Source organism: Mesoplodon mirus (assembly GCF_964341445.2).
Source record: "Mesoplodon mirus genome assembly, chromosome: 5".
In the NCBI taxonomy this organism is placed as follows: domain Eukaryota; kingdom Metazoa; phylum Chordata; class Mammalia; order Artiodactyla; family Ziphiidae; genus Mesoplodon; species Mesoplodon mirus.
The window spans coordinates 144,068,236-144,093,352 of NC_138980.1; the positions used below are offsets into that span (position 1 = coordinate 144,068,236).

General features: G+C 36.9%; 1 protein-coding gene across 1 annotated transcript in view; it reads right to left on the bottom strand.

Moving 5' to 3' along the window:
• The window catches only part of ITGA1 (integrin subunit alpha 1), a 163,682-nt gene that overhangs the window by 86,307 nt on the left and 52,258 nt on the right, over positions 1-25,117 (bottom strand). Inside the window, exons 2-6 of the mRNA XM_082623787.1 lie at positions 19,451-19,568; positions 7,454-7,566; positions 4,789-4,877; positions 4,570-4,681; positions 3,831-3,958 (exon numbers count right to left, since the gene is read on the bottom strand). Coding sequence (XP_082479913.1) covers positions 3,831-3,958; positions 4,570-4,681; positions 4,789-4,877; positions 7,454-7,566; positions 19,451-19,568 — 560 coding nt within the window. The remainder of the gene's footprint in view (positions 1-3,830; positions 3,959-4,569; positions 4,682-4,788; positions 4,878-7,453; positions 7,567-19,450; positions 19,569-25,117) is intronic.

Below are 25,117 nucleotides of genomic sequence, written 5' to 3' on the forward strand. Positions count from 1 at the left end.
ACAAAAAAAAACCCCTTATTTAAACTATGTTATCAATAAATCAGGAAAAAAAATGATTGTTAAAATAAATTGTCTTATGTTTTTCGAGAGAATTACTGTAAGACCACATGAAAGAAAAGCGTACATTTTAGTACACATTTCTTTGAAGTGAAAGTATCTTTCCAAATTTCTATGAATGAATTTCTTGTCTGACTCCACTGAAGGAAGGTCAGATTTAAAGGGTATTTAAATGTGTTGTACTTAAAACACTATTAAATACAGTTTGGCAAAAGTGATGGCTTAGTAAATGTCCTTCTCAATCCCTTTTGTTTAGAGAGTTACTTATAAAACTAGTCATTAAAGCAGAAACTAATAAAAAAAAGAAAAAAACTAGTCATTAATACAACTTAAACCAACATAGAAAAAGATTAGAAATGACTAAAGTATAAACACTAAAGCCTAACATATAAATAATATACTTGAAAGAATACTAAAATGCCAGTTATAGAAAAAGTCTCATTAAATGTTCACCTATCAGAGAAAAATACAAAAATACATTCATTATGATACACACATTTATTCATCAGGTGCTCATTAAAGGGCTACTATGTCATAGCAAAGCACTGGGCTGGCCACTGACAAGGATAAAAAGAGATATAAAGGCTTCAGTCTTGAGGTCCCTGTAATCTGGAGGGTGCAGCAAAGCAGACACACACACCACACACATCAATTTAATAATGCATTTAATCCACTGTTTCTCAAATTTAACCTATTTAAGAATCATGTGGGTTGCTTACTTAAAATGCAGGCTCTGTGGCCCCACCCTCAGAGATTCTGATTCTTAAAGTCTGGGGTACAGTCCAAGTACCTCTGGGATTCAGAAGCAGGAATTCCACGAGCCACATCTGGAGAAACACTGCTTTTTACAGAGGCTCCATGAAGGCAGTGGCCACATCTGTCTATTCTCCACAATTATCCAAGCCCTCACACAGAGCCTGGTACATAGTAAATCCTCAGGAAAAACAAGTGAATAAATGAATGAATGAGTCTGGCTAAGCTCCATAATGAGTGATACAAGCAAAATGTGACATAAAAACTCAGCAATTTAAGCAGCTCCTCTGCAGATGCTACAAATGACTCAGTGCACAGGGTTGCATTCTGAAATCTTCCTCTGAGGAATGGGGTCATGGAACCAAGGAAATGTGACCTGACTCTTCTCAGGGTAAGTTTGTGTCCCTCCCATTCACTGGCAGCATCTAGACCCCAGGGATCGTCCCCATTCCTCTGAATAGAGCCACTGTTTCCTCCCAGAAAGACATAAAACTCCACGAAGCCCACTCAGGAAGGCTGGAATTCCACTGGTGCTGGACAGAATAGCTCCTCTATTGGGACTCTCACTACTGAGATGTAAAATTAATTATAGTTCTCATAGATGGAAACATCAAATCTGCAGCAGAATGGGTTGAGTATATAAGCAATTGATTGTTAGCTATTTCTTTACAAAACTGAGCCACGGGCATAGATCTCCACTGAAGCAGTGATTATTCCTCTAAAACAGCCTTGTAGGTTTGCTTCCTGAAGCTGTGGAGAAACTTCAAACATGTCATAGCTGCACTAATTTCCACAAATAGCTACAAAAACATTAATTTTTATAGTGTAATAGATAAATTTAAAAGTAAAATCAAATATTCAGATGACTAAAAATGAATACAAATTTAAAAATATTCCAAGGCTGTCATTAGCTTTGGAAAGAAAGGATTGGAGAAGAAGGTAAAATGGGGTGGATAAAACAGGTGGAAGGGAGGAAAACTCATTGTGGGGAACGTGTTGAGAGAGGGGAGACCTGTGATCAGCAGTTTGAATTTAGGTATGTCGGTGCAGGCAACGGAGCACCAAGAGTCATGGCCTGCTTCCAACCAGGGGGCTGGCAGAGGAGGCACAGGGACAAAGGACTAGAGACCACTGTTTAGGGCCATCAGATGGCACCTGCTCTGAAACTTCTCTAGAAGTAGAGATCTCAGAAAGGAAAGACAGCTGCACTGCAGTTGGAGAGCTGTGTGTTCAAATCTGCCATCAACAAGCAAGAGACCCTGCACAAGTCACTTAGCTTCTGAGGTCCCCTCCATCAATTGAGATTTGGGGCTAAATGACCTCTAAGACCCCTTCCAGCTATAATTTTATGGCTCTATGAAATCTTATTGACCAAGGAGAGAAAGGATAAGGGAGGAGAGGAAAGGAAGAAGGGAGAGAAGTTCTCAGAAGGGAAAAAAAGGGGTCCACGTGGAACACGTATTGTACAAAAAGGAGGAGCAGGTCACCATTCTGAGTGGTCTTCTAAAGGATGCAGGCCACCTGATGCCCTGTAGGAAGAAGAAGGCTAATATCCTCTCCAAACTTCCAGCAATCCACTTGGGAAGATGACTGCAGATAAGAAGCTTGCATCAAGGAAAACTTACATTTTGTGATATGATTATAAGAAAAGTACAATCTCCTATAATAATTTTACTCTGATTTCAAGAAGTTCCCTATTGTCCACTGGGATATACACAACATTACCCCTCACCTAGCTCTCTAAAGAGATCCATTCAACCTTGGAATACAGCCATATGACATTTCACTTTGAGGTTTGAGTTCTAATTTGCAATTTTCAACTACCATCCTTTTGGGAAAATGTATGATATGTATATATTATAAAATATATAATATATGTTTTAGATATGTGTTATATAAATATATATTATAAAATAAAATTATGTTATATATTTAAAATAAACATAAAAGTATAAAAATATATATACACACAGATACAAAAATATAAAATACATATACACAGATACATGTATGTATATATACATATGCATGAGTGTACATATATGTATGTGTATACATAGGTATACATACACATATATGTGTATATAGATGTGTGTGTCTATTTATATCCCAATTTTAATGCAGGTGTGACAAATATTAATGCGGTCATACAACTTTTTCAGTGCCCCAGAAATTTTTCCAAGAGTAGAGCTCTCAGAGAAAAAGAAAAGAACCCTGGATTGCGTGTGCAGCCCAGTCATCTCCTGTGCTCTCCTGAGGTCCCCAGACTCTGCAACAGCCATTTTTTGACTCTGATTCTAGTGTTAATTCCTACCCTCAAGGCACTGTCCTCACTTTGACATTTAATTTTCCTATTATCCATTGCATCTTATCCATATTTTAAGCCATGTGGCCATATAATATTAATGAACATTAGACTGATTAAACCGAAACTCACTGTCTAAAGTGGAAGAGCCATGTGAGAAGTTCCACCTTATATAGTGGCAATAAAGGGGGATGTGTTTACAAACAGAGACTCACGGGGAGAAAAACACCCAATTATTCAACTTACTGCAGCTAAAGCCTGGAGCATTTGCTTTTTACTTAAGAAAAGAAATCATTAAATGTAGGGGAAAATAGACTTACAGCAGTATCCTGTGGCCAATTCCTAATTTATCTGTACAACAGGAGAAAAGACACTATGATGGCATATCAGAATAGTTTCTACAAATTCTGAAACCCTGCTCTGATATTACCAAAGGTGGCTATGCTTATTTTATAATTAAGAATTAAATTATGATTTTATAGATATCTATAGGGAATATTTTTTCAGAGCATTGGAAATGCAGCTTTCATAATACTTTCTGCTTAGAAAATAAACAGCCTGCCAGTAATGTGCAGGAATAAGAACAGGGCTATGGAATACAAAGCTCATCCTAAATTTTAGCTTTATTGATTAATTTATTTTCAGAATAATTTGTCATTAAAACTCCATGCATTTGTATCTTTAGGACAACAGAAATCAAAACATGAAGTCATACCTGTGTCTGTTTAGGACCAATATCCATTCTTTCAAGAAGGTCATTTAAAAAAGCTGTAACACTTTCCCAGGGGTAAATACTGTTGGAACCATCCAGCACTATGACTATGTCCAGCTGAGTGCTGCATTCTGCAAGAAAAAGATTCAATCGTGCAGATTTGGTGTCTATCTTTAGAGGTATATGAAATGTTTTCACAGCTAAAAGGAACTCATTTTAAACGATGAACTGATATCCTACAAAGTGGACACATTACTTTTAAAATCAGAAAAAAGAGTTTTTTAAATCAGAAAAAGAGTGATAAGAAATACTCTTTGCATTCAGTAACAATTGGTTTGGGATTCACATCAAGTAAAACCCATACCTACTTAATTGTAATTAACACTGTCTGAGTTATCTTTGGAAATGTTCTCAATATGAATTCTCTATACAGTTCTCATTCTGTGTATATTTCAAATGAGGTTACTTTTCTCAAAGAAACTCACCCTTTAAATAAAAACAATGTGACAGCTTTAGCTCTGATGTTTAGACGTGACTCTGTAAAGGTTATTTACACTAATATCAATTCCAAAATAGCAGTGAAGTTTTGTTATATATTGGCAAAGCAAACATTTACCTAAATTGGTAATGCTGGTAGCCGAGAAAATACTTCAAGCTTTTTGGTATGCTCCCGTGTATATATATGTCTCACTCATTGCTTACTCTTTTCAAACACTGCACAAACATTGCATAAAATCTGTACCTTGTACAGGGGCAAAGGAGTTCATGACTTGAAATGTGGGGCTGACATCAGAACAGATTCCCGTTGTGTAATGCAAATGTCCACATCTATAGGCATATAAGGGCCCGCATGCCTTTTAAAAAATTAAAGTCATAAGATTAAAAATTATATAACAGATTTTATAAAGATTTATAATATAATTCTTGGTTCATTAACTATCTTTACTCTTCCTTTTCTTACCAGAAACCCTCCATTTGGGTTGGTGACTAAAGTTGATCCAAATGTCATATTCTCCTTTACTTCTGTGACATTGGGAATTGATGTATTAACTAAAAATAGAAGAAACTTTTATGATGGTGGAAAACAAAGTAAAATTAAGTGTCTTCTCATTAAAACATTTTGGTTTTTGTCTCAGAAACTTTGTCTGAATCACTGTCTCACATACTTTTGCTGAACTGTAAAAGAATGCATAACTATCAGGGCAATGAGAACATGGGGCAGCTTTTCACATATTTTTGCTAATTAAAATAAATAAAATATTTAGTCTCATGATATTGTAGATGCAAAGGAAACATACAGTCATCCAACATGTTGCATCCACATGTTATATATGATGAAACATGATTTCTGGCAAGAAGAAGGAAAATGGGTCGAAGGCCAGAAAAGAAAACTCAAACACAAGATTTTGACCATTAGTTTCACCATCACAGGGACATCAGGAGGGTTACAAAGAAAACTGGAGCAAGATTAGAGCAGTGGTCAGGAAGTTTGGGTAAAGACACAATGAAGGGACTACATTTGACAGAACAAATAAGAATGTTGAGCCCTAAAGCATGCCAACCTGGCAAAAAGCAGTTCCACTCACTCACAATAAAAAAGAAGAAGAAGAAAAAAAAGATTGGACAGGAAAGGCAAAAGCTTCTAAACCCTACTTAGCAGAGTGCTAAAATAATTGAAAGTGGCAAAACTCAAGTTCAAGAAAGATTTGTCTCACTGTTCATGCCTAGAATTTTTTCTTACCTTAAGATTACATGTAGATTTAATGGAATGGAAGCAGAGATTCCTGAAAGGTCACAATCACCTCCTAATCTGAGTATTGGTCTTTGTCCCAGAATCCAGTCTGGTTTGCTTTGAAAGCATCTGGAACTGGTCTTGAATAATCTAGATTAGAATTTTTATACTACCGTTGACCCAGGATGAGCATTCCTGGGACATTAGGGACTACAGCAGAAACTTCCGTACTGTTCTTGGTGTAGCCAACATCTTCACACTAATGTTAAAACTCGGGCTTCCCTGGTGGTGCAGTGGTTGAGAGTCCGCCTGCCGATGCAGGGGACATGGGTTCGTGTCCCGGTCCGGGAGGATCCCACATGCCGCGGAGCGGCTGGGCCCGTGAGCCGTGGCCGCTGAGCCTGAGCGTCCAGAGCCTGTGCTCCACAACGGGAGAGGCCACAACAGTGAGAGGTCCGCGTACCGCAAACAAACAAACAAACAAACAAAAAACTCTATTCCAGTTTCCAGTAATGGAGGAGTTGCTCTTATCAGAACAACTCTTCTGCAAATAACAACTATAAACTCTAGGAAAAGGAAAAAAAAATGTATGAAACAACAGTCTGAAGGCACTGGAAAGCAACCAAGAGCAGGCAGAAACTGGAAGGGAGTCTATACTTGTAAGAAGAGATTAGCACTGGATGAGTTTCCTGTTTTTGTGTTTGTTTGTTTTCCCCTAAGGGAAGGCCTGAGTCAGTGGCTAAACCTCAGATAGACCTCACAGTCTTCCTGTCTAGAAGAAACAGGACAGAGAATGGGGCAATGACAGCAGTGCCAAGTGAAGGGGGGGTATCTTGGAAAGTAGAGCCACAAAAGGAGAGTTTGAATATATACAGATATTCTTTCCAAACATCTGAATGACCCGAACTGTACATGTGCGAGGTAAACTTCACATAGCCCAGCTAAAAAATTAGAAGAATTGAATAGAGATTTTAACTGCTTCCCACTGTTGTTTGGAAACTGAGTTCAGCCAAGTAAATTGCCTGCTAAAACTAAAAGTTAAGACTTTTCAAAGGCACATAACAGATCTAGAATCTCCACACTTAAAACTCAAAAGTTTAATCCAGGATACAATAAAAAATTACTAAACATAAGAAGAAACAGGAAAATGTGACCTAACCTCAAGAGGAAGGTAATAAATGGAAAGTGATGTTGAGATATTCCAGATGTTGGAATTATCAGGCAAGACATATTAAAGTAGCTATGCTCTTGAATGTAAAGAAGAAAATGTTCATAATAAACAAGTAGGAAATTGAAAAAAAGGAGAACTGAAAAATACAATATCTTAAATAAACCTGAAGAGGATGAGTCATTTCCATGGTACTTAATATTGCACAGAACACTGACAGGTTTCCAATTCCTGGATAGCTCTAGTAGGAATTTTCTAGTCATGTTCTAACTACGCTGATACTTCTATCAAATACATACATTTCAATATAAATTTACCTTTTGCAATTCTCTTTTTAAAATTTAAATTTTTATTTCTCGTGTTATTTTCTTTAAAAAAAAACAAACACTAAGTTAAACTTTGTGGAGGAAGTGTGATGGATAGGTTTATTTAGAAGAGTTCTTTTTATGTTACCACTAGTTTTACAAAGGATTCTGAACAATGGAGGTGGTTACAAGTTACAAAACTAGTAAGACCTTCTATATCTATAGATATTCTATGATGAATTTCTAAAGCAAATGAAGGGTAAAAGGCATCAAAATGCCATTTTATGTAAATCTGAATAATAAAAATGGAAGAATGTTTATAGATTCCTTGTAAAGTTTTCCTGAGTTGGTTGAAATTCACTTTCAGTGAGAATGCTGGGCATAATTTAGGATCAGACTTTAACATTTTGACTTTACATACCTGGAAGATCCAACTTTATGCAAGGTAATGATTCACCTCTCCCAACTGGACACTTATAGACATCTCCAGTTCTGTTCTTGGGTTGTCCAACTAAAGGAGAACCAATAAGCACCCTGGAAATTAAATAACTCAATTAACATTTCTGAATAATGAGAAACATTTTATTTTTGTTACTGTATGACTAGTTCTAAGACGATTGACAGTAGTTCCCATAGACATAATTAGATAGCCATCCTCAGTTAGTAACTTAATGTTATCTAAAATAAGCAGAGTGTTTTCTTCAAATTGCAGATTGATTTAAATTTAAAAACAGTAAAATATGTAGGAGAGAGACTTGAGAATATTTTATTTTCTTGTATTACGTGTTACTTTAACACATTTTTTTTTATTTGGGGGCTGAAATCATAATTATTGGTTAAGCCTGCTGCTGTGTTAATTTACAAAACACACATGGAAGTATAAATGACTTTTTCCCACGAGGAATTGATAATGTCATAGAGAGGTCAGGAAATATAAACATTATATCATAAGATTTAATATTAGTATATGCTAGTTTGTAGGCACTTAAAATAAGGATAGTTATGAGACTCAGGTTTAAAATCACTTGTTTTTTTAGACAGAAGTATGAAATCACTCTAATAATAATTAATGGAAAAAATATAATCATGATTTATTTTAGTCCTAGCAAGCCATTTAACAAGGTTTCCTATGATATCTTCAGGAATAGGATGGGTGAATGTGGTTGAATGTTAAGGTACTTGTTGGGATCCACAGCTGCTGATTCACTGCTGGCTAAACAGCTATATCCAAACACACTGATTACTAATATGTATAAAATGGATAACTAATAAGAACCTGCGGTATAAAAAAATAAATAAAATAAAATTAAAAAAAAAACAAAGAAAAAAAAACAAAGACACTGATTACTAGCAACAAAAGGACTCTAATTATATACCATAAGACTGCACTTGGGATTGACTTAGCCTATATCTTTGTTAATGACTTAAGTGAAGACACAGAAAGCATAAAGGTACTCATTAAGTAAATCAAAATACCAATTTGGGCATTCAGAAGTGTCAACATTCTGGAACAAGAAACTTGAACTAGTAAAGTTTAATAAGAACCTATGTAAATAACTTCACTTAACTGTGTACTACTATCTACATCAGTACAGAATGTGGGAAATCTGACTTAATAGAAGTTCATGTGAAAAAGTCATGGAGGATTTAGTTGACAGCAAGAAAACATGAGCCAACAGTGTATTTTAGTGCCAAAAATGGTAATGTGACCTTAGGCATCATTGCTAGAAATAGATGCCCTGGTCAAGGAAAGTGATAGCCTCTCTGTGCTCTGCACTGTCGGGCCATGTCTGGAATCTCCAAAATTAAGAGGGACATAGGCACAATGGAATGTATTTAGGAGACTATGACTCAGATAGTTAAGATTCTGGTAATTTTGTCAGACTAGAGATGCTTGAGGGGAAGTTGAGGACGTTTAGCATGGAGAAGAAAATGTCTGAAGGAGAGATGAAATGTTGTGAAGGAGTGCAGGTGGATTGGGCATTCCTTTTTAAATTTTTCAAAATCTGAAAGTTTGTCATATTGAAAAGGGATGGGATTTATTCTGTGTAAGTCCTTTGGACAAAGCTAGTATTATGGAAATAAGTTTTACAACAATTGCAAATACTGAATTGTTGAACAGACTCCCTAAAACATAGTTGTGATATAATGCCTTTGCAAAGCCATTTCTGATATACATAAATAACCATAAAAATGTTCAAACCCCTTAACGTATAATTCTTACTTCTGGGAATCTATCCTAAAAAAATGACCTAAATTAAAGGAAACAAGCTTAATGCATAAAGATATAATGCTTATAGTGGTATATATAATCATGAAAGTTTAAAAGAAGTCTGATCAACAGCAAGACTAATTAATTATTGTAGGTTCATTCCATAGAATATTGTGCAGTCATAAAAAAATAGTTAATAAGACTGCATGGTAGGATAAAAAATTAGTTATGACCTAATTTAAAGTAAAAACTTACCTAATTTATTGAAAAACTATGACAATTTGAAGTGAAAGATACCAAATTATATTCAGTGTACTTATTAGAATAGCAATGATAAAAACAGCCAGCATTTATTGAATTTATACCATGCGCAGAACACTCTTTTAAGTGTTTTCCATGTCCTAAGTAATTTAACCCTCTCCATAAAATATAGCATGAACTTTGGTGCCAGACTTCATGAGTTCAAATCCTGGTTTTACCCTTTACTTAGTTGTATGGTTTAGGACAAGCCAGTTATCCTCTGTGCTTTAGTTCCTTCATCTGTAAAATGGAAATAATAAGAGTAGCTACCTGACATGATCATCATGAACATTAAATGAGCTAATGTATATAGAATGCTTAGTACAGTATTTGGCTTATAACATGTGCTATCTAAGTGTTGGTTCTTTTTATTATTAGATACATATTTTCAGATGATGGACAACTCTATCTATGTAGAACATAGATTAAAAGGGAGTACACCAAAAAACAAATTCTATTAAGGAAATTATGGTTAGGCTTTAAGTTTTTTTTCCCCAATTTTTCAAAACCTTTTGTAATGTGATTGATTAAACTAGCTTTATAGTTAAAACAGTTTGGAGAAAAGTAGTGGATATGTTATGAAAGTATTTAAGTTGAGATTAGACAGATTGATTAATGTTTATTAAGAAAATCCTACATGCTCAGCATTAATGGCAGGCCCTGGGAATATAAAATGGATAAAACACAATTTTTAAGGTGGCTTAAAACTTAGGGGAGAAGCAAAAATATAAATGTACTATTACCATATTGAATAGGTCTGAACTTGGTGCAGTTTCAGCAAAGTCTCAGAAGCAAGAAGGGATGCACATGGCTCTTTCAGTAAGTTCAAGTAACTCAGTGTAGCTGGAGTGGAACTTGAGTCTGGCAAGGCAAATAGGGTCCAGATCACATGTCCTTACAGTGCACTTTAAGAACTTTGGATTTATTGTATGGAGGGGAGAGTTGGGAACTACTGAAGCTTTTAAAGAGGGATGTAGGACTTCCTGGTGGTCCAGTGGTAAAGAATCCACCTTCCAATGCAGGGGACACAGGTTCAATCCCTGGTTGGGGAACTAAGATCCTACATGCCGCGGGGCAGCTAAGCCCGCGCACTGCAACTACTGAGCTTGTGCACCTAACTGGAGCCCACATGCCGCAAACTACAGAGCCCACAGGCCCTGGAGCCTGCGTGCCACAACTAGAGAAGAGGAAACCCACACGCCACAACTAGAGAGACGCCCATGCACCACAACGGAGAGCCCGTGGGCCGCAATGAAAAATCCCGCATGCCTCAAAGAACATGCCGCGTGACACAACAAAGACCCGATGCAGCCAAAAATAAAATAAATAAATAATAAATAAATCTTAAACAAAAATAAAGAGGGATGTGACATGATCAGCCCTGATTTATAAAGAGTTTTTACTTGTAGTGTCATGAATAAATTGCGAAAAGGGGCAAATTAGACTCAGAGACTGAAGGCAAGAGTTCCTAAAGTAATCCAGATAGGAAAGGAAGACCTGAATTAAGGAAGTAGAGAGGAAGGGGATAATCAATTCTAGAAATATTTATAATATAAGCTGTATTAGTTTGGGTTCCCCCAAAAGCAGACTGCTATATATAGATTTTGAGGAGGCAATTCCAAGTAGGCACAAATGTGGAGGTGGGGGAAATGATAGAGGGAAGGAAGAAGGGCCAATAAAGCGTGCACTGTTAAGTGTTACTTCTGTAGGCATCTAGGCTCAGTCTTGCTGGGGAACATCTCAGAAACCACATGGAACATATAGGAGCATGCCATGAGCATGGTTGAGGCCCTAAGAGTAAATGCTACCAACTCGAGAGAAGACAGAGCAAGAAGACATCTGAAGGTTGACATCTAGGGAAAAATAACACAAGATTTTAATGAGTGGAGGAAGAAAACTGGTAGGAGTGATCAGAAAGGGAAAGAGAGAATCAGAAAACAGTGATGTCACAGAAGCCAGAGAAGGAAAGAATATCAAGAATGGGAGCCGTGAGTGTCGAGCAGACTTCATTTTAAGTAACCTGGCTAAAAATTAGGAAGATGGGCCATATTAATAAACTTGGGTTTCTTTTTTTCAAGCAAACCATTCAGGGTTTGAGGCAAGTTTACATTTATGATGGAGGAAACCTGGATATGGTAAAATAATGGTATCCAGAGGTTTGTAAGTGTGGTGTATGGTTTGGAGGTTTATGCACCTTTGTGATGTGACATTGTCCCTCTTTGTCCTTCATTGAGGCAGAATCTAGTTTTCCTCCTGTTGAAACTGAGATTCGCTTGATAAATAGAATGCAGCAGATATGACACTGTGACTTCGGATACTAGGCCTTAAAAAGCATTGCAGGTTACATTTGACCTTCTTTTGGAAATCTGAGACCACCATGCTATGAAGAAGCGCAGTCTCGCCTAATGGAGGATGAGAGGTCACACGGAGGAGAAGCAATGTTTGAGGAGGTAGCAGAACTTCAGACAGGGGAGTTAAACCATCATGGACCCTCCAGGCCTAACTGAGGTACCTGATGACTGCACCTGCATAAATGAGCATTCATGAGTACCCCAGGCAGCAGGGGAACACCTATTCAATCCTTAAAATCCTGAGAAATAATCAATTATTGTTGTTTTAATCCAATAAGTTTTGGGGTGATTTGTTACAAAGCAACAGATAGCTCCAACAGGAAGGGAGGGTAAAGTTTTGATCTAGTAGCCTCTCCCTCCCTCCCTCCCTCCCTCCATTCCTTCTTTGGAAAACAGTAGCTATAGTCATCTAGTGAGATTTAGGGGTAGAGGTAGTAGGGTGGTGGGCTTGTGGAGAGTAATAAAAATTTAAATGGACAAGGCATACATAGGCCAGTCATGCAACCCATCAGGTTAAGATGAAGTAGGTAACAGCTCATCAGGGATGTTTTGGAAGGTGTTTCTTCTATAGATAAAAGACAGGCCTCCAAAGACCGTTCCAATTCTAAGATTCCATCATCTGAATAGAACAAATTATAAGTGTATGGAGGAGTACTAATTAGCTGGAAAACATGAACCAATAACTGGGGAAAATCTAGAACAATCTATAAAAAAGTGAGTTCTGAACAGTATGTTAATATAAAGTTATTAGGTTATAAGGCAGGAGAGAAGAGAGATCACAGATAGCCCAGGCAAAAATGTGGAAACAGGAGCATGAGGGCTGAAAATGGAAGGTAATGAGGAAGTATGGGTGACTGGAACACAGCATAAAGCTTCTGTATAACCTGGGGCAGGAAGGTTGAGACTGGCAAGCAGTAGACTTTGAAGGAAACGTTCTGGAATTTATATTTGAACTCTAGGGCAATAGAAACCTCTAGAGTATGATGATAATTGGAAATAACCTGATATAGCAACTGGAGCCATGGCCTATTGTATATTCTGGATAAGTAAAGCCTGGGGTGTGAGAACTCAGAAAACAGTAGAGTGTAGTAGGCTAGGGCTGAGACAGGGAGCTTGAGAGTTGGGATCAGTGATAAAGAATGGGTAAGCAGGACACAGGATGTAGGATATAAAACAAATTTGTGTATTTCTGACATCGAACATGCAACTCTGGAATATATCCCACCCCTTAATCCTAAGAAAGCCTCACTTTTCCCAAGCTGCATAAAAATGACAAGATCCTAGAAAAATATCAGCATAGAGTTTATGGAATTTTAGGAATCTTCAGTATTCTCAAGCCCCACTATCTTGCTCTATTTTTTCTCACAGCACTTATTACATTCTGACATATAACCTACCTGTTTATTAAGTTTATTATTTGGTTTTTGTTTGTCCATCTCAATAGAATATAAACTCCACAACAGCAGGAATTTTCACCTATTCATTCACTCATATATCCTGAGTGACTATAACAGAGCCAGATATAAAAATCAGCATTCGATAAATATTTATTGAATGAATAAATTATGACTGCATCAGATGCTCTAAGAATCTGAATAAGGAATACCTGGTCATTCATGTGACAGCTAAGAGGTTCTAACTGTGAAGTCTTTTGTTTTTTTCACTTTAGAGGCTGGATATTTTGCTTAAGCAGAATGCCATATATGCCTTTGGGTGACACAGCAGGCATTTCCACAGGTCAAGGTTGTAGAGAATCCTTGCTGTTGTAGGAGCAAACTGGCTGAAGGCATAAGGCTGGGTTCCACATCCTGGCCCTGTCACATGTGCTGTGTTAAACCTTTGGCAATTCATTCTCTGAGTCCCAGTTTCCTGTCTAGAAAATGAGGATAACAGTCATATTCACTCAAACACACAGGGTCAAGGTGAAGACCCAAAGCACATTGTTTCATGAGCGATGGATAATGTTACTTTAAACTTTAATGCAAGTTTGCTTTAACTCATTAAATTTTATTTATATTAAATTTCTGCTTTTTATATGATATTATTGCAATGATTTGTATGCAGATTGCAGATTAAAGAATGTTCTGGGTCTCATTATTGATCACTAGAGAAACACCTGATGAACTCAAAGATCATCAAAGTGAGAGAAACACTTCTTCTCCATGAAGAAGCTCCAAATATAATAAAATTTAATAAACTGAGAAATGCTTCCTATTCATAATAGTTATTTTTGTCAGTAGGACTGCTATTATATTTATTTGAAGGGTAGCTGGCCTCTGACTGCTCTGTTTCATATTTATATTTTTTTCTTCTGTAAAAGATAAGTTTCCTGGAGATTGTTGTCTCATATTTACATTATTTCTTTTCACCTAACTCTTTCCTGATCTCCAAGCCAAAGTCTGTATCAGAGTGCCAAGTACCTCCTGCCAGGCATTAAAAAACAAAAACCAAAAATCAACAGAGTAAGTGTTTAGTCATCTTAGAGAATGAAGTTATACAGTGGCCCCATGAGCTGTTGTGTTTTTCAGTCATGAAAGGTAGAGGGGTAGAAATGAGATGAACCAAAGAACTGATGTTTGGCAAAGAGGAAATTTCAACTTCAAAAGATATTATAAGCAATTTAAAATAAACTTTATATTAAAATCTGTGAGAGAAAATTTGATAAAACTTTTAAAAAGTCTTTTCACCCCAAGCTTGAATAGGCTTTATTTAAAACACACATACATTGGAAACAGGGCATCAGTCACTTGAGCCCACTACTAAACCTTACCTGGCACAAAGCAGGGTCCTCTAGGGTAAAGGCATGAAGCCAGTACATTTTGATATATATTGGGTTGGGGATTGGCTAGGGAAGTATTTGCGTCATGAGAATCTATTTTGAAAAGACAGCCCACTGAAGTCACCGAAGCCCCTAAGCATGGATGCTTAGATAGCACTCAGAGGGGTGGGTGCACATGCTGGAAGGAAGGAAGCAAAGAACAACAAAGAGTGGAAAGCCCCACATCAGCATCTCATTTTTTTCCCATCTGGCAGAGCCCTGCTATACTGGTGATTACCGGTAACTCTGGAAGGCTGTGCAATGCTGAGCACATTTGAGTTTCTTCTCTTCAAAGCAAAATTATTAAACCAATTGTATTCTTTGTGATTCTTCTGAACCACACTGCAGTTACTTGGATGCTCCAGCTCATGCTAATCATAATGAACAACAGCTGAATTTAATCAGAGGTATAATGTGTTCTGCTACTGAAAAACATGTGGCTTCTGAGCCAAAGATATAAAGTAGGTTATACTCCACAGGAAACTTCTGAAACATAAAGGGGGCATAGGCCGCCTTTTCTGTTAACTGTTTATTCTTTCCAAAGATTTAAACTAATGCTTTTCAAATACACAGACTGCACTTGTTATGGGTCAAAAAAGTACTCCTTTATGCATACTTCAGCAAGATGTAAGATGGGTCAGGATGATTTTTTTTAAAATGTGAGGTTGCTGAGCTTACAAACATGACCTGTAAATATGATTTACGCAGATGCCCACCTCTGGAGAAAATTAAATAACAAAATTCATGTTCTCCCAAATATGTCAATTATTTCATAGTCCATTTCTTAAAGTAAGTCTGCATCCTGATTTTATCAACACTTACAGAATATCCAAACATATTACTAAAATTTATTTTGCATGACCAGTGCCTGGATCTCTTTAGAATGGTATGTTGCTACCATGCCATCCTTAAAGATTTGGACATTTAGATTTTTGTAGTTTACTTACTTTTAAATTCAATTGGCCACAATGTTTTTGTTTTCCTGATTTTTCACACCTTTTCCATAAAATCATTGTAAATATGGAATGTCAGAATGGAATCAAAGTATCTGACATCCACATATACATTCAAATGCTCATAAACTCTCACACACATATTAAAATGTAAAGTATTATACATCAGATACAGTTATTATCAACATTTACTTTTTAATATAGTTCTAATAAGGACAAGAGTCCTACACTGGGAGTGGAGAGACTTGAGTCCTATTTTCTGCTCTGGCCCCAAGTAGTTATATTTCCCTAGGGGAGTCACTTTAAAAAAAACCAAAACACTTTATTGAAGTATGAAAGACATACACAAAGCTGTACCAGTTTAATGTATACAACTTGATGAGTTTGGAGATAAGTATACATCCTTAAAACCATCACCACAATCTATGCCATAAACATATCCATCACCTCCAAAAGTTTCCTCCTGCTTTCTTTAGTAGTGGTTGTTGCTATTTATTGTTATTATTATTGTTTTGTGATAAGAACACAACTTAAGATCTACCTTCTTAACAAATTTTAAGTGTACAACACAGTATTGCTAACTATAGGCACTGTGCTGTATAGTAAATCTCTAGGATTTATTCATCTTGTTTAACTGAAACTTTGTACCCTTTGACTAATGTTTCCTTGTTTTCCCCTCCTCTGAACCCCTGGTAACCACCATTCTATGCTCTGCTTTTACGAGTCTGACTAATTTAGGTTCCTCATATAAGTGGAGTCATGTGGTATTTGTCCTGCATCAGGCTTATCTCACTTAGCAAGACGTCCCCCAGGTCCATCCATGTTGTCTCAAATGGAAAAATGTTCCTCTTTTTTTAAGGCAGAATAATATTCTACTGTATGTATATAACATATTTTTAAAATCTATTTATCTGACAATGGACATTTAGATTGCTTTCAAGTCTTGGTTATTGTGAATAATGCTGCAATGAACACGTGAATAACGCAGATATCTGTTTGAGATCTTGATTTCAATTCCTTTGGATATTTACCCAGAACTGGGTAGCTCTATTTTCAATTTTTTTGAGGAACCTCTATATTGTTTTCCATAGTGGCTGCACCAATTTACTGTCCCACTAACGTGTACAAACGTTCCCTTTTCTCCACATTCTTGCCAACACTTTGTTTTGATACTAGTTATGAGAGAGTCACTTTTAACCTTACTTTATATGTGTTTTGTTTTTTCATCAATGAGAACAGGAAGTTAAACTAGATTCAGTTGTTCAGCCAACTGAGTTGAGTGCATTATTGAGTGCATATTATGCTTAAGGTCCTGGGCCAGATGCTGTGCAATGCACAGGGTTGCAAGCGGGAACCAAAACCAGTTCTTGCTTTCTAAACATTTTCCCTAATACATTAACTTCTCCCTCTTTCTGTTTTCCATTTTGAAGTTTCCAAGCACCTAGACATTACCTTGAACTCAAGCTGCTTAAAACCATACTCATCAACTTCCTGATAAAACTGATTTTCCTTTCCTGTACATTTGTCTCTGAATGACTACCCACTTCCTGGTAATCCAGTGTAGACATTTTGGAATATGTTTGACACCTCCTACACCTTCAATTGCCATTCCCAGACTTCCACTAAGACAATTATTCACCTACATTTATCTTGGGTACACTATTCTTTCATTGCAGTTCGCCCTCCTTGTCCAGGCTTCATTGTTTAAGCAGATTGCTGTTCTTGCTTGCCTATGGATTTCCCCGATTTCAGGCACTCCTTTCTCCAATCCAATCTATACATAATTTCCTAAACTAAGTTTCATAAAACAACCTATAATGGCTTCTCAGTACCCTCTACTTAGGTACAAGCTCCTTTGTCTGGCTTTTAAGGTCCTTCCCCTCTATCATCCCAACGTCAGACCTGTTTGCTTACCAACACTCTCACTTATCCTCAGGTCTATGCCCTTGTTTATGTAGCTTCCCAGCTTGGAGTGACATCTCTTCTGTTATTGAAAGGTAAGTCATCTTTCAAGATTCAGCTTAAGAATCAAGCATCATTTCCTCCTTCTTGAACTGAAGAGATTGTATGGGTGCACTAAAGTTCCAAGAGGAAATATGAATGCCTTCTTACTCCACTAAGATTCATTCAGATAATTCAGGGCTTCTGATAGCAGACTGCCCTAAAATCAGAGAGACAGGATGGGATGAGGGACGAAGCTTACAGGCTTTCCTCATTATCAGAGAATGAAGACCAGACTTTCATAAAATCTGCTAACAATACAGTCATCCCTCGGCATCCATGGGGGATTGGTTCCAGGACCCCAGTGGCTACAAAACTTCGCATGTGCTCAAGTCCCTTATATAAAATGGCCTGGTACAGTCCGCCCACTGCAACTCTGGTACCATAGTTGGTTTAATTAGCTAATGCGAAACCTGTGAATGGGAAGGGCTGACTGTTATTTGACTATTCTTTAAAAAGACAGTTCATTTTAAGTAGGTAGTTTAAGACTTTAAGGTTTGCTATTCCTCTTTAAAATTTATGTAACTATTAGTAATAAGTGAAAATTCACTGTAATATGTGTTTTATGTAAAAGTTAAGCTTTTTAAGAAAAACATGCACTGAGTGACAGTTTATTCTAGCTTATGCACAAAGAGAAGCTTGACCAGTTGGCCCACTCACATTATTCTCCCAGAGGTAGAACTCCCTGATTGCAGACATAATGCCTAAAAGAATAAAATTAGTGTCTAAAGGGATGACTTTATCCGTTTAACCTCAAAAAAGGAGGTGGGTGGTAAAGTGAGAGCACAGGATTGAAGGACAGAGGATATAAAAACTCATACTCTATTATTAGATGTCTTATCTGAGATATTTATAGGGAGAGAAGAAGAGTGAAGCACCTCCACAAATTTTAGTTTATACCCAGGATACAATATCTGTACTTGAAAAATGTGAGAACTCAAATTCTTACTTTGATACTATTTAGAGGATTATTGTCAAATTAAGCAAGTCTAGAAGGTAAAGTGAAATATCGAAAAGTCACATCTTTTCATCTGTGAAACATAGTAGAGAGATAGCTCACTGTTTTCCAAATAGATATAGATCCATTTTTGTTTGTATTACTGTAGTTACTAGAAAAATGGGCTTGTTTAGTTTAAGTTACTAAACTGAAGCAAAGTTTAACTCCTGTTCTCTTTTTCTACAAGGTCCAATTAAAAAAAAAAAGACTCACTGAAAATTATGTTAAATATAAAGCAAAAGAACTCTAATAATTTTGTATAATTTTCAAAAGTTAAATATGCTTTAAAAAAAACCATACTAAAGTGAACTTAACCAATATTAAAGGGTTTTTAAAGTGTATAAAAGAAATTCAGTAAGGTTCATTATAAGTAATAGACCAAATTCAGTAGGTTAGTAAAGCACCAAAAATATAAGCCCAATATTATACTGGAAGTGATCTCATCTGCCTCCCAATACCTCCTGCTGAATTTCAGCCATGCTAAAATGAGAACAATGAAAGAACTCTTGCCAGAATAACATAATTACAAAACAATGACTATTTTGGATAAGGATCTTCCTTGAGGTCAACCCAGGTTTCAACAGAATCACTAACCATGTCTTTTAATATTGCCAAGGAATTTTTCCTTTTTCACTTTTTCAGTTTCCATTACCAAATGATTAGACTGCATTTCCTACCATAAATGATTCATTCTAAGTCTCATTCATAAAATGAACTGTAACCAAATAATATTTTCCATTACCTTGTAAGAAAACTAAACAACAACAACAAAACCCATTAACTTACCATTTTCCTTCTTCATTTTCATATTGTTGAACAGTATATCCAAACATGTCCTCCACTGGGCCGCTGAAAGTCAGTGAGTTTTTCACATCAACATTGAATGATATGCAGAAGCCTAGAACTTTAAGAGGGAAAACAAAGTCCAGTTACATAGAGTTAACTAAGATTCCACTATGTTTTGAATTATGAAGGCACTCTTGAGGTTACCATTCAAAGCTGAGCACTTATTAAAAAGGGCAATGACACTCAAAGAATGGGAACAAGAAAGGTCTGCAATGTTAACTGTATTACTGACTGGAAATCAACACAATGACTTTAAAGAACATAGGTATTAACATTCAAACAAAATCCCATAGTAATTCAGTATCTGTACCCTTCCCAGAACTAAAGATTTCAGAATGTGTGGGAAGGAGCTGGCAGAAACTCATGCTCACACAAGACTAATGCAGTCACAGATAATTTTCCAGTAGTGATCCCTACAGCAAACCATGGCCACTATGAAATGTAAACAGCTTCACTTTCCTGTTTTGACAACAGAGGATACAAGCATCACCATTTAAGCCTCGAGAGGTAGCTTCCTCCTTGCTGCTACGAAAGGGAAGGCAAGCTGACTGTTTCCACCCAGAGCTGGCTTATGCAGGCTCGAGATTTGCTCTGCTTCCCTCTCTGAATCAAGCAGTGGACGGAAGCTTATACTTAACACTGACGTCTCCTTCTAGTGTTGTTGGTGGTGATAGCCTCACAGGTTGAGAGGCTAATCTGTTGAGATTAAATTCGATAATACATCTAAAGAGTTTACTCAACGTCTGGCACACACTACATATTCATTGAGGGTTAAATCTCTTCAATTTCTTTGTAGTTCAGGTAATGGAAATCTTTTATAGGTGAGTCTCTCTCCTGAAAGTGTTCTGGATGGTGCCAAATTCTCTCAAATGGATGGTGCCAAATTCCATCTCTGGTACTGGTTTTTAAAGCATACTTGTGAAGTTCCAAAGTATTCCCCTCCTAGGTGTAACTAAAAATTCTTCCCAAAGAGTACGTCCTTATAAAATCACACAGCATCATAAGGTATATTCAGAGGTGATTAAATTCACTTTCCTCTGTTAAAACCATGATATACAGCTGCATGTAAACAGAAAAAATTTCCTTCCTTATTCACTGTAAACTCTGCCATAAGTACAGTCTAAATTCAGACTCCAATTCATTCCATGCTCTAATTAATAACCTTCAAATTTTGGTAACAATATTAAATGCTTATTTGACGCACAAAATTGTACATAACTTAGAGAAAATTATTCTTCATAAAAAGATACTTCTGTATACCTACTTATAAAGTCTTCCTTTGATCTCCCCACCTGGAAATAATTTTTTAACTACTAAGCCCTCTTCTTTTATTATTTTAAAAAATCCCTCAGAGAAATAATTATTAAATACTATCTATGTTGTAGTTACCTGTGTGAGATTTTTTTTCCCCTAGATTGGAAAATTCTTAAAGGCAGGGACTCTCTTACTCATCTTCCTTGTCCTTCCTCAAAATGTAGCACAGCTCCTTGTACATAGATGGGCAATAACATATTCATAGAATGAAAGATAACACATTGAAGGAGAAAGTGGGCCAGTGGTAGATAGAAGCAAACTGGAAACTATTTAATCTTAGTTAAGGAAGACTTTATGGAGCTGGAAATTTTAAATTAGATTTTTAAGGAGAGGGAGAGATACAACTTGGCAGTGAGAGGAAAATATGTCCTAAGGATTTGGGAGGGTCTCTGCAAGTAATAAGATACAGAACGGGACAAATATGGTTGCAAGATCATAGAGAGATTTGCCTGGCTGGCGTGGAAGATGCAGAAAAGAATGGATGGGTAGCACAAGTCCGTTTATGTACATTTCCTGTTCATTCTTCAAGGATGATGGAGAACAGCTGGTTACCATCTTCTGCATAATGGCCTTTCATATATTCGAAGACAGTTTTAAACACTGTTCACTCTCTACTCCAAACTAAATAGTACACGTTCCTACTCTTTCCTCACAGTTTTTTTTGAACACTTTCAACAGATTATTTTTGATACGAGAGATACACAAAACAGTACTTCTGCAGCAGGATTTCTCAACTTTGGCACTATTGACATTTTGGGTCAGGAAATTCTTTGTTATGAGGGGCTACCCTATGCATTATAGGGTGTTTGACAACATCTGTGGCCCTAGCCATGTGATGTTAGCAGCCCCCCTGAGTTGTGAAGATCAAAAATGTCTCCAGACTCTGCCAATTTACCCTAGGGCTAAAATCACCCAGAGTTGAAAACCAAGGTATTATAGATAAAGAGCAGGAAACCACCACCAATGATTTTGTTGAAGAAGGTGCCTGAAAACAAACTGTGGCCTGCAGACCAGCAGCAGCTGCAACACCTGGGAGCTTGTGAGGGATCCAGAATCCCAGGCCCTCCCCAGATTTCCTGAATCAGTATCTACATCGCAGCAAGTTCCCCAGAAAACCAGACTCCTGTTAAGGTCTGAGAAGTACAGGTCTGTAATATGGTACTCCTCTCATAATGTTGATGCAGGTAACAGAATTTACCTAAATTAAAACTACTCACCATACTTTAGACATAAGTGGGAAAGGATTTCCTTTAATCAGGGTCAACTTCACCCCTCTTGAAGGGTTTTCCCAGAACTTCATCATCTTTAATATGTGCTTTCCCAAAGGGCATTCATGGTGCTCCTCAACATAAGACCAAGAGCTTTTGGTTTCCTTTTTGGGGCTTGTTTGTTTATTCTACATGTTGTGTGGAATTTCCGGGGGTGTGTGCTGCACTTTTTTTCATTTCCTGTCCTCAGAATTCCACAGGCAATTTGCCCAAAGTGATTGTAAATCAGCCTCTTTCATGTTTTCTAAGGCACCAAGGAGCCTGAAGCACAGGAGATGACATTAAAAAAAAATGGTTTACATCTTGTTCTTTTGATTTAAAGGAGTACATAAACAGTAAAAGCAGCTTCTCATAACTTTTAGTTCAATGTTCATGCTGTTATATTAATTTGTCTTGGAACTTTATGTGCCGGAAGTAAAGCAAAATCATACTTATTCTTTTTTATGTCATACTTAATTCTTAATCAAAGCTAAAAAAAAAGAGCAAACAGACCGAGGTGGCTTTAGGGGGCAACATAGGGTGAAAATGATGGGAAACATAGACAATAATCAGATGTCAAAAGTAAATCCTGATTTCACATGTACCAGCTAAAGAGAGAGTCTTTCCTTTAATAATATTAACAGCTATATAGTATACTTACTATGTGTTACACCTCACATGCTCCATCTCATTTAATTTGCTAACAAGCCTACAATCAAATACCATTATTATTACCATTGGACAGAATAAGAGAAGGAGGCTTAAGATGATCGAGAAATTTGCCTACATTTCTTCAGGACTCCCAAATCATTTACATTAATCCAATTTTTATATCTTAGCACTAAAACTGGGAAGAGTTAGTAGAAGGTGACATGGGGATGAGTTTAGAAGAGAGGCTACTATGAATCCATGTAATTCCATCTTCTGAGAAGTAATTTGGGGAGGAGGCTCTTCCACAGTGGCCATGGCTGGGAGGATGCTGGGAGTGCGGGAAAGGTTGTCATAAGGAGATAAGTCATGGCTACCCAGCTAGATAAAGCTGTACTGGGACTTCAGCTAAAACACATATGTTTAGGTAGAAAAGAAGTGGAAAGGCTTGCTCCCCTTCAAATATGGTTATATGAGTTATGTATCTAAGGGCTAAAAGTTGAAGAGGATGATGAGGTTGTTGGTATTGAAGGATAGCTCTTGTGAAAGAGATCATTTTGTGCAATTTCTTTACTCTAGGATGGAATATGATATGTAAGACAACTAAATGAGAGAAAGAGAGAAAGAGGTGGAGAAGTAATCTACTGTTGTGCAATGTTTTCTGCTTACAAATATTTTCATATAAACAAAGGTATTGAGTGAGTCAGTAAACTGCAGAGGCTAGGAGGATAGCAGTCATTACTCTCTTTTTGTGTGCTGGAAACTGTAGCTCAGAGGGGTTAAGTGATTTGTCCAAGGTCAGGCTGTGCTAGTGGCAGAGATAAGACATCAACATTGGTCTTCTGAGGTCAAGTCATAGACTCGCTATGACCAGAGTGTTATTAAGTTAGTAAGATTAATAAAAATAAAAAAATAACAACCCAGCTCAATAAAACCCTCAAATGGCCCATGAGAGCTCTGAATCATCTTGTAGCTTTGAAGCATTTGAGTGTAAGATTGGCAGGAAAAGCTGAATGAAGAGGGAAAAGTCTGGGCATCTCTAGTGGGCATTGACTTTCTTGTGGAAGGAAGATCCCCCTCCTTCACACATCCTCTGAGTTCCAAAAAAAGTCACTGAAGCCTGTTTGATTGTTTGCTTCTTAATGAAAAAAGTCTGTCTTTCATAGGGTGGTCCAGAAATTTTGACCTGGTAATATCCAGACTGGAGTATTTAATAGCCAATGGAATTCTGAATATTTTAATCTCCAAGCCCAAGGCAAGAGGGTATCAAATAATTGGTGACTAGGAATGTATGTTAAAATGCTATTGTTTTCTTCCAACAACTTCCTACACATGTTTATCCAATCTAGACATAATAGAAATCATGCAATTAACATTATTTTATTATTTTTAATATAAAGAGTGAAACGATGATACACTAATGAGATAGGAAATCATAGTAATTGTGTTATCATAGTTAATTAATGGTTTTAGAACAAATTCCTTGACAGTATAGAAAGATGGTGATCTTTAGAGATATATGAGCCTGGGCTTAAACCTAACACTTTCACTTATATTATTTATTCAATTATTCATATTTATTAAACTACTCCACAAATTTTAATCAAGTCTTTATTTTGGGTTGGATATATGTTAGGCCCTGGAGATACAGACATAAAAAGATGGTGCTCCTGTTTTCACAGATCTTATAGCCTAGCTGAGACAAAAATGGTAAGTGAAACCCAGTTTATCATATTTAAAAGAAGCTTATAAATATCTTCCAGGTATTGGCTGCTGTGAGATATACAAATTATTCATGTAGCAATAAAGAATTCTCAATAAGTGAGTTAACTGCTTTCATAGGTAGAATCCAAAGAGTCAGTTTACCATCTGGCATTTGAGTTTTCTTTTAGAAGTGGATTTCCCTCCATTCTGATGACCAATTTGTATATTGAAAAGTGATACAGATGTGTTATATTATTGGGGGTAGGACAGTGGGTTCATTGACTCATTTCAGTAGCAAAATTTCCTGTTTCTAAACCTAGCTGCAATGACATTTGTAAAGAAAATCTAAGATGAGGGTGTCAGGCCTTCCAACTGGAAGGGCTAGCTGAGGAGGAGGGCAAGTGATCCTGTCCTCTCAGTTAGATCCCTTGGATTCTCATCTCAGTCCCCCAAGTGGTGATGCATATTGCTGATGTCACCTAGGCTCTGAGCCAACAGCAAGTTGAGGCTTCTTTCACTCCAATGACAATCTACTTCCCTCTAACTGACTTCAAACATTTTAAGTCTATTCTAAGAACAGGATGAGCCTGCAGTGACTCTTCTAATACATTTAGGCCACACTGAGTCACCGTCTTCAGCCACCTGAGAATGAGAGAGCACACCTAGGAATGCAAGCTTTGTGTTGCAGAGCGGC